The 10,854-nt window shown below is 38.9% G+C and overlaps 1 protein-coding gene across 1 annotated transcript in view; it reads right to left on the bottom strand.

Moving 5' to 3' along the window:
* Positions 1–82: 82 nt before the first annotated feature.
* Positions 83–10,854, bottom strand: part of LOC137921566 (probable beta-hexosaminidase fdl) — a 142,844-nt gene continuing 132,072 nt past the window's right edge. Inside the window, exons 4-5 of the mRNA XM_068764364.1 lie at positions 5,178–5,378; positions 83–4,609 (exon numbers count right to left, since the gene is read on the bottom strand). Coding sequence (XP_068620465.1) covers positions 2,875–4,609; positions 5,178–5,347 — 1,905 coding nt within the window. The 5' untranslated portion in view covers positions 5,348–5,378 and the 3' untranslated portion in view covers positions 83–2,874. The remainder of the gene's footprint in view (positions 4,610–5,177; positions 5,379–10,854) is intronic.

Here is a 10,854-nt window from a genome sequence, read left to right as displayed (position 1 = left end):
GTTAATTAAAATTTATGCTTAGCAACTTATGAAACAAGAAGGTAAGGAAAAAAACACATTTTTATTTTATATTGTATTTCACGAAAATCACTTTAGCACCAAACATTACTTACAAAATGTACAAAATTGTGCTTGTTACCTATCACACCGACTCATCAATGCGAATCAAACTTATATTTGTAAGGAGCACAACGAGATTAAATACAACAGTCGGCTGGAAGCTGTTCACGGGAACGAGCGCAACTACAAGTTGAGAGAAACCAATAATTTCAAAATAAATTTGTTAACATGTGAATGTTAAAAGTTAACGCAATATACATCCTGGGCTTATTTGAAGGGCATCCTCGCATTTTTCTGACCGAAACAGTTATTACAATACTTAAAGATCGTCGGTACATTACAGTTGTGTCAACCAACACACGCATGCAGCGTGCGGCCTCTGTACTTAACGTAACGATAATTTGCAGATGAACTTAACATGCGTAACTTCATAAAGTGATTTTGTCCTTCACATAAATATGTAATTTAATAAATAATTTCATAATATTTGGCGATTAACAAATACATTTAGCTATATTTACAGAATATTTCATAAATTAATGTAAAACTACATTCGATACAAATCTAATAGCGAAAAAGCTCAAATGAATTGTGATAACAGTTTTATAAATTCAAAATAAAAGCTTATTAACGTTTAAACAATGCCTGTAACGCACTAGTAATAAACACTCTCTAAGGCATGACTTACAACCGAACAATTAACACTTAAGTGTGTTTAAACATTTCATTGTGAATTCATTTAACAAAGCGCCTAAAAACTTACACTACGGGACTATTTCTAGTTATGATTATATCACTTGTGATGTTACATTTTTGAGTCATAAGATATCATATTAGAATTATCTTCGATTACCTCGTCGGAAGGATAACTTCATGTGTTAGTTTGGAGCTAATGAAATACAAAATAAATCGCTATGTAATTTCATCAAATAAAAGATCTTGGAGCGGGTTATATAAATCGGCTGTTAGTAAAACTATCAAATTTAAGTAGCAGTCGAGATGCGATGTTAGCACCGACAATTGTCTAATTAGTCAAAATATTGTCTTTTGACAAATTAACCGTCATCCGTCAATTACAACTTCGAGTTTAACATCGCGTTAACTGAAAATAAAATAAAAAGTTTGTACCAAATTGATGTAAACTTAAACACATTGTAATGTGTTTATTTGCAAAACATAAGTATTTGTGATGAATTATTTATTTATTATCATCGGCGACAAGCATTTATGTCATCCACCACCTTTATCATCGATTTAGCCGTGGGACGTCCACTGCTGAACATAAGCCTGCATCTTCAGACCTTAACAAGATCATCTGTCCACCTTGTGGTGGGTCATCCAGCGCTGCGTTTGCCGGTTTGGTCGCGACTCTATAGCTATCTCTTGCGCGCTACGCGACATGCCCGCCGCCACTACAATTCGAGTGTCCGCTGGGATACGTCGGCTTCCTTTTTCCATATATGGTTCTCATCTCTTATTCGATCTCGTAAATAAATCCGCAGTGCAGCCCTCTCCACGGCTCGATGAGAACTTGAGCTTGCCAAAGATTTATTCAACTACAATAAACTAATTTATAAACAATTCTGTATACTATATTATAATATATTACATAATTAATATTATAAATAAATTAGCGATTATCTGTAACTTTTATTACAAAAAATTATTGTAAATAAATTTTAAAACAGGTAATTATATCTTAATTATTGGTTTTAGAATGTGATGCTATAAAACAACTGGATATTTAAATTTTATTCTAAATCAAATCCACCTCTGATTAAAAACTATATAAAATTGCATTGGATTTAGAGATATGTGACAACGCAAACGCACACGAGCTAACAACGTGATGTCAGAATTATTCTATCTTATATCTTATGTATAGTGATAATATAAACAAGTCTCATGTATACATGTAATTAATATATAACACATTAAACATACCTACCAACTTATTCTATGAGTTTTTTTTTTTTGGATAACAATTATTCTAAAGCACTGTACACTAGCTGCGATTAGTATAGGAGATACTAGCAATGTTGCGTATGCATGTACTAATCCAGTACATCAAAGCGATTCGATTCATTTCGTATTTGTTAACTAATAAAGGACATGTCTTATAATTCCCCGGCAGCCAGAGTATAACATATTTTGGGCAAGTTTTCTTAATGTTTATTTTTGTAGTGTAATATTGTTTGTTAAAAGAAATATTATTTTTGCTAAAAAAAATAAGAAAATTGCAAATTTATTATAAATTTGCAATTTTATAATCAAGAGCAAATATAAATTAACCGGGGTAATCGTATATTTCAAATTTACTTTCAATTGTGGAATAAACTCGCAAAAAACGAAAGATCGTCAAAATTTAAAAATAAAGTGCCAAATTTTTTTTCGGCTAGCGTATTACATATGTAAATACAAATACAATGTTTATTGATACATAGTTAGATAACTAAAAAGGGATAAGCCCTTAGTTCCCAACGTGGCGGTGGACCCCGTAGGGTCTACGGGAGACTACAGGTGTCCACGTTGTCATGATAAAAAATGGGAGTAAACGAAAATCTTGCTCCTTTAGATAGTGAAGAAATGCACAAGGCTGGTTTACTTTACCTATCAATTTAGGTAGACAATATTTTCAAAAGTTCAGCGATTGTTACTTGTAAAAACTTTCATATTCAGTACAACTTGAATTTCAATAGATCTAATCTGAATTTTTGCCAAATTTCTGAAAACTGGTAAAAATGCGTAAGGTCCACCAGAATCAGATAAATTTCGAGAATTGTCTATAAAAAGTGGGCACCTCTGCAATAAGGATTAGAGGCAAGCGTGCGGGTTGTGTGTGCACCAGCGCGGCCAGAGCGGGGCAGGACGCACGCCGCGCGTCGCCAGCCGCGTGCGCTGCGTGTCGAGGCGTAAGTAAACGTCGGCGGCGGCGCCTTCGGCGCGATCCGCCCACAGCCGTTCGGCAAGCGCCGCCGCCCGCGGCCAAATGCGCGCGTCGAGCCCGCCCGCCGCCAGCTGCTCGCTCCACTGGCACGCCTCGCCGCCTTCGATTCTCCAACTCTCTCCACCCATACCCATCCCCACGCCTCCGGTCTCCTCCACCCACGGGCGGTGCTCGTAGATTTGTTGCCACGACCGGTACGGCCCGCAGTGCCCGTCTGAGCTGTCCCGCCACGACCCAAATCCGCAGTCCAGATACCACGCGTCCACGTGAGAAATTACAGACCGCATGCCGGCGTCCAGAACCGCCCGCGACTCTGGCCAGCGTGATGCGCCCCAAACCTGAACGCCAAACTTTTTGGATTCCAGCCGCTCTAAATATGGGGAGCGTGTGAGACGAGAGGACCATAGCAGGGTCATCTCTGGGGCTTTCCCACCGTTTGCACGTTCGAGGGCCTGCATCGCGCGTACCGTGAAATCCATCCAAAGATCCATTGGATCGGTGTCGTTGAAGTATTGTGACCAACACCGTTCCGACACTTCGTCACCGCCTAAGTGGAATATGTCATCGACGCCGGTCAAATCGATAATCTCTGCATAAATGCGTTGTAATATTTCATACACATGAGGGTTGCGTGGGTTAAGCTGTCCGCAAGGTGGTTCTCCACAGTAAGCACTCCAGGGTTCCACTTCCACACAGTAAGCGAGATGGCCGAGCCCCGCCTGAGGTCCCCAAGACCAGGCCCGGCCCACGTGTGCCGGCGCGTCTACCTCTATCAGCACTCGAATACCGCGTAGCCGGGCACGGCGCACGATCGCGCGGACTTCGTCTGTGGTGTACACGGCGCCCGGCCCGTAGGCGCCGTGCTGCGCAAGCTGCGGTGCACTGTTCAATCTTAGAGGAAACGACTGTGAGTCACTAATATGCCAGTGGAAGGTGTTAAGTTTGCATGCGGCCATGGCGTCAATGGTCCGCAGAATCTCTCCGACGGAGAAGTAATTCCGTGCCGTATCCAACAGGAGTCCTCTGTAGCGGAACTTGGGCGCGTCGTCGACGGTGGCCGCCTCCAAGGCCAGTAACGAGCCGGCGTAGGGATCCAGCCACACGAGCTGGGAGAGGGTCTCGAGGCCGTGCCGCGCGCCGCAGAACGATTGTGCAGTTATATACGCGACGAGCTTCGTGCCCTCGGGCCGGAGCGACAGCTTGTAGCTCTCGTCGGTGTCGATGCGCATTCGCACGTCTGTGCTGCCGTTCACGGAGACACGGATAAGTACTTCGTGCGGGGGTCCGATGTCACTGCGCTTATTTTCGCTCGTTTGTTTCTCCAAGGATCGCAAGTCTTCGCGGAATATGCTGAATGCGTCTTCGAGGTGTTCGGAGACGTCGCGGGAGGGCGACGCGATGATGTGCAACGAGAAGGTAGATGCTCGAACCGGCACGGCGGCGGTGGCGAGGCTCACGGGCCCAGTAGGCTGCGGCCACAGCTGCGTGGAGGCGCACAGCATGTTGCAGGTGGGCAGCGACTGCAGCACCTGCATCTCGGCGGCCGGCAGCCGCTCGCAGCGCTCATTACGACACACCCATGTCCATTCGGGCTCTACGCCTCTGAAAACACCATATCATCTCTTTTAAGCTACACTTCGAAAAATATATTCACATTACAAAAGCAAAAAAAATGCCCTGATAACTGAATTGAAACGTGTAAAAGAAAATTGAATATGTGTAAAAGTCTTAAAACATTTGCTGCTTAATAGGCTTACGACTTTGCTTTTCTAAAGCATTTACACCTATAGCAAATAATCTTAAATATGCCAAGGATTTTTCACAAAACTTCGCTTGCCGAATCCAGGAATCTAGGAACTTTTGAAGTTAAACGTCTTCTCTGCACCCAGTGGGCAATGAAAAGGCCTGTGCTCGGAGTTTCGTTTGCAGAGGTCGGATCAGAAATGATTAGATCTTAAGAGGAACGAAAGTAACGGACGTAGTTCCAAGAGTTGCTCGTCGAAAGTGCCGATAATGCAGAGGGCATCCATCGGCTAATATGATGATTATATGAAAACTCGAGGTCACTCAGAGAAGAGTGGGCTATGCTCGTAGGTTCCTTGCAAGTTCGAATGAAATGAGAATATCCGATGTGCACCTGTTGAAGTGAGTGAGATAAATATATAGTTACGTGTAGAGGGCGTGCAGGGGGCGAGTGGCGCGATCGTCGGTCTGCTGGCGCCAGTAGAGCAACGCGGCAGCGCTGCACGCGGCGGCCGCGAGCACGAGCAGCGCGCGCCGCAGCCGCGCCACGCGCGCGCAGTACGCGCCGCGCCCCACACCCTCGCCGCACCGCCGCATCTCACCACCGCCGCCACACACCCAGCGCCACCTGCAAACCGTAATTACATCACCATTCTTATTCTCTATCGCAACGAATCCCATAGTTGTCTCTCGCTCTGAGCCTCTAAGGCTTTGTTGTACTCGGGAACTCTCTACATTGACGAATTAGAAATGGAGAGATCCACAGACGAACATGTGTAACCAGTATAGCCCAGTAAATTATGGGTGTTTCTCAAGGCTTAAGTTTACAGATCAGCTTAAAAAGACAGTTTTGGGTTTGACACGTGCACAAACAAAGTGAGCGACATTCTACACGTAAACACGACTTGGCCTACAGTTATTTAATTAATATGTAAAATAGATATATTTCGGCAGAATAGCCGGGTGAAGAGGCAGTGTACAGGCCACATTGCACGCAGAACACATCACTACTTAGCCTTATAGTTCTGGAGTGTGAAGTGGGCTGGCTAGCGCAGTGTATAACGTCAATTTAGTCGGTGCAAGACTGACATAATTCATCTTTGCCCTTGATGTAATTAATTAACATGAAGCAAAGAACAGTATAGAATAATAATATAAAGAATTAAGTTCACAAAGAAATAGCAAATGAGGTCACGGTCTAAATATATGTGTAATGGAATTTTAAACAATACGCGTCATTGACTATCTCTGAAAAGTGAAACGTTCGATAAAACTTTTAGCTGTCTCGTGGCCTCTCAGCTTAAAATTAGGGCCGAAGCAACGTCTGCAGACGTGAGGTATTTTAAAACAAGCTATTTGCGACTTCAAACTTACTTCTATTTCTGTCCGCCGCTATTGTTTCAGTTCTTGAAAAACTTACGAATGAGATTCAGTGTTTCGCCACAAATGAGCTTTTACAACAGAATAAAAAAATATGGTGAATAGTATTTTTATATCAGGTACCTTATATTATAAATATTATATTATATTTACCATCATTTGAACGAATACGTTCGATGGTCCGTAGCAAATTTGAACAAGTTACGGCTTGTCTATCAGCGTTAGCTACTTTGTCTAACAGCTAGAAGAGTGAGGTCATATTTTCCCTAGATTTGTTGCGTATCATGGATTTCGAACAACGCGTTATAAAATATTGTTTTAAGTTAAAAAAAATGCCAAAGAAGTTTATGAAGTGTTAAAATTAGTGTTTGTAATAATGTGGTGACTTCCAAGGCTGTTTACAAGTGGTATGAGCGATTAAAAGCGGGAAAGAATCGGTCGAGGATGAAAAAAGGTCGGGGCGTTGATCGACTTCAAAAACTGACGAAAAAGTGCAGAGTATTAAAAGTATCTTCCGAAAGTAGCATTTCAGAAGTAATTCCAATCATGGAATCAACGTTGGGATAACTGCATCATTAGCCAATGAGAGTTTTATGAAGAAAGAGATTAATTTAAATTTAAATAAAATTAGTCATTCTTTTATCATACCTCGTACACTGTATTGGTGCAAATTTATTGTAATGATGATAGTTACATTTTTATCGGACTGACACAGGAGTTTAGGCAACATTACTTTCTGATAAATGTATATTGATAAATGTAACGTCAGTGATAGAAATAAAAAAATGAATCATTATAATAAAAAATATTGAGATAAACTATGGTTTAAACCTTGTACTGTGATAATTTAGGAAAGGATGAGAGAAAATCAAAGAAGAACATTAAGAATAAATGAGAATGTAAGATTTTGTGATGTGTGATAAGAAATGAATGAATGATAATATAAAGATCGATAGAAGAAAATGACATTAAAAAGAAATATGAAAAAATTATTAAAGACAAAAAGGTCCTTTTCCCAAAAATATGATAGGGTACGAAAGGTCCTCAATAACAGGGGCCATACAAAAAAACCATTACTTTTCGGTAAATGGTATTTTAATGTACGAATAAACGTGAAGGTACGAGGTATGTGTAAATAAAGTTCTTATCATTTCTCTTACTAACACTTAGACATCACTTAGTAGGATTGGTTGCAAAGATGGCAGTAACCGCTTACCGTCCAAACCACTGCCAGTGTTCGCCATAATCAATGTCTTTAGAATTTTACACATAAAACAACAACTTAGCAAGGAAGTGATATCAAAGTTAATTACATGTGCTATGGTATGCGACATTAGAAATATGAAAAGTTTTATTTAAATAATCTCTGCTTTAAAAAAGTTAAGATGTGACACTGCCTTCATTTATTAAAAAAAGCTTGTGGAAATCTTTCACACAAATTAACATGTTAACGTTTTCATTACGTATTATTTAGATAGCTGATAAACTGTTAAGCTTTTAACCGTGTTATAAAATATCTAATGTTAGTCTCGGTGGAAAGACTCTCCTTAACGCCTATACTTAATCTGATCAAGCACTGCAGTTTAAAATTTCTTACACTCGTGTTTACTGGTTTTACCGTCTGTCGGTGTTTATATATTTCTGAGAAATGAAAAAACGTAGTCGGTTTATCTAATACGGGGCCTACCAATGCCGTGTATGCAATCTCATGATTGCCATCGTGTGATGCTGTCATAGTATAACATAATATAAGTATGGAGCTAAAAGCAAATTCTAAAAATTATCATCCGAATGCCTGGCGAAAAATATGCGTTAGGAGCATGCGCTGTGAATCTTTCAATTTATATAGAATAACCAAGCTCTGGCAACTCTATCATTTTAACAATGTTTTCTTGTTTCAATCTATTCATAATTTAAAAGGTTAAACACTAACAAATCTAATATTAATTTTAAAGGTCAAATAATTAGGGATTGTGTTATTAGGCATTAGTAAGAACTCTTGCAATTTATCGATGTATCCGTAAAATTGAAACAATCCGGCCAAGGTACTCTCGATATGACGAACAATGCATCGCGTCGTTTTTACACGGCAGTTTCACTTACCAGGCGATCATAAAGTATGCAGCAATAGGAGCGCGAAAGTTCCGTCGGTGCGCGATCTGTAGATGCAATATTGATTAAAATTCAGGTCTCGGGGCACGCCTCACGCGATATATGGATATTATAAATTATTGCAGGTGGCGCTAGTGTCGGAAAGATTTACGGTACCGTACAAGATATACAGAGTTGATCAAAACTGAAACGTTTCAACGAAAAACGTTATGTTTCTCCTTCACAATAACACCGATGGCCGATATGATATGACTCTTTATTGCTTTTAACATGTTTTTGTTATTTTTAATGATGAAAGCCGGTCGTTTCTAAACGCATCGAGTAATGAATACGCAATAAAAACCGTTACCTTTTACAAAATTACAAAAAAAAACACAAATATGGTAATATTTACGAAATGGAACTAATACACATTATAGGAAATCTATTTATTATAAATATATTCATTAACAGAAAAAGAAATAAGACATTTTCTTTCTTGTACTTATCAAAGAGAAATCATACATTCAGAATTAAAAAGTGTAGAATTTATTTAACCCTAATACCAGCTTGGTGGTAAAAGATTGCGATTTACGAACGTAGAATGTACCTTTATTGTAACCGTAATGTATCTTCATTGTAATAACATTGCAATTATTTATAAACTATGAAAGAAAATATTGTTTGAAAATAGGTATGTTCTAGGATCAAAACCCCGAAAGGTACGTGACATCCTACCCGCACTGTATTTATCGGACTGAAAATGCACAATTAATTTCATTGGTTATAGTGATACCAAAACTAATAGTGGCTTGTTGGTATAGGCCGCGCCTTAGGTATGCGCGCAGCGAGACGGGGAGAGAAATATACCGTTCGACAGTCCGCCCTCAAAGGTCGCGGTGGCGGCAGTCATCTTCATTTTTCTTTACCCCCATCTCGCTAAGCTCTATTAAGGCTTCGTACAGCGGTTTTGGTAACACTATAATAATAACGAGCTCAAGGTGGGTTTAAATGACTATGTTAGTAATAATAAAATGTAAGTCTAAAAAGTAATATCTATCGTAAGCATAATGCGAATGCCTCCAATCCTCTTGTCGAAGTCGATTATTTCTCTTTATTCTACAACTGGCGTACTGTAGACGTGTTATTATACTGATTTAAAATAATCTGTAATAGAAACATATCGTGGAGGTTGTAGTAACAAAAATAAATGTCAAGATTTTTAACATGGAAATAGTTATTGAAAATATTGTTAATATAAATCACAAACTGACAGTGAATTTGAAGGATAGCGAAGAAGATTTTATTATACTTTATTTTTTTTCATTTGATTACAAAAACGTAGTATAAATTCTTTATGGCAGATATAGAAAACATTCATTTGGACTTCTCCTCCCCATTTTAAGGGAGATTGTGTCTGTGAATTGGAAATATTAAAATAAAAATATAATTCTAAATCTGGTATAAATTTTCTAATGATGTAAAGGTTATAATACGTTCGTTATGTCTTCATATCCTTTTAACCTAGTACTAGATTACACCCCAGGCATTACTGTGCGAACAAAATTATATTGAGGAATAAAGCCTGCCAGTAATTTAGTTACAAATTGCTTAGTTAAACTGTTAGATTAATACGCAATAAATAGCTGACTTCGGTTTTGTACTAGGCAAGCAGGATCGGCGTGGAGTGTTGCCTCTGACGTGGCTTGATGTCTGTTTTATATTGCTTTTATTCGGATTGACGTCGGAGGCGGCAGGCCGCGGCTCTCTAGGGAACAAGCAGCTGCCGTGCACCGATATGTTCTAGTCACTTCGCGGAGGGAAACATTATAACTTATCTTTTCTATAACAAATGTGCTAATGTTTCATAATACACAACTATTTTTACCGCACTTTTTTTAACAGGAGTTGTTTTTTGTATTTTACAAATTCTGTTTAATCGTTGGCATTTATAATTTCTTCTGAGGTGATAGAGCGCTAAAGGCGTGTAGCTCAGACCACGCATAATACAAGTATTGTCAAACTTTAACAACACCACATAGAGGTTAACAACAAACTAGCATATTATGTATTACAAAATTGTAAGGAAAAGGTATTTTGATTTAATTTCATTGCAATATAACAAGAACAACATTTTCATTTAAAATACATAGGAATAATATAACATTAGAACGAGAATGTTGGCCCGGTGTGCATAAAGCTCTAGGACGGTTGAAACTAATTAACATAAAATAAAAAACTGTAATAATTATGACGTTACAACTGCTTGAAGCTTTTTATAAATAAATGTGTAAGTCCAATTTATTAGTATTTTCGTAATAGTTTTATGACTTCCCAAGTTTAGATTGTAAATAATTGTAGTTTTTAATTGAAATAAAATGAAAAGACATTCAAATATCTTGCCCGATGCTACCAAGAGTTTTGATTAACGAAATCACAACATCCTGATATCGTTTTTAATATTGAGATGCAATGTGTAATTAGGCCAATTATATCCACAAGAATGGTGCCCCTTGCGAACCAACAATTAATATTGTTTGATATTACAAGAACTTTCAAGGTACCCAGAAAGCAATGGAGGAGGCTATGCTCGAAGTTTTTTTTTCTAGATCGATTTAGAATTGAAGTGATCC

This window comes from Battus philenor, unplaced genomic scaffold, assembly GCF_028537555.1.
Source record: "Battus philenor isolate CCGP_79_NKW_IND1 unplaced genomic scaffold, ilBatPhil1.0.hap1 SCAF_19, whole genome shotgun sequence".
Classification (NCBI taxonomy): Eukaryota; Metazoa; Arthropoda; class Insecta; order Lepidoptera; family Papilionidae; genus Battus; species Battus philenor.
Note: the sequence above shows the minus strand (reverse complement) of the source record. Positions and strands in the feature narration are given on the sequence as shown.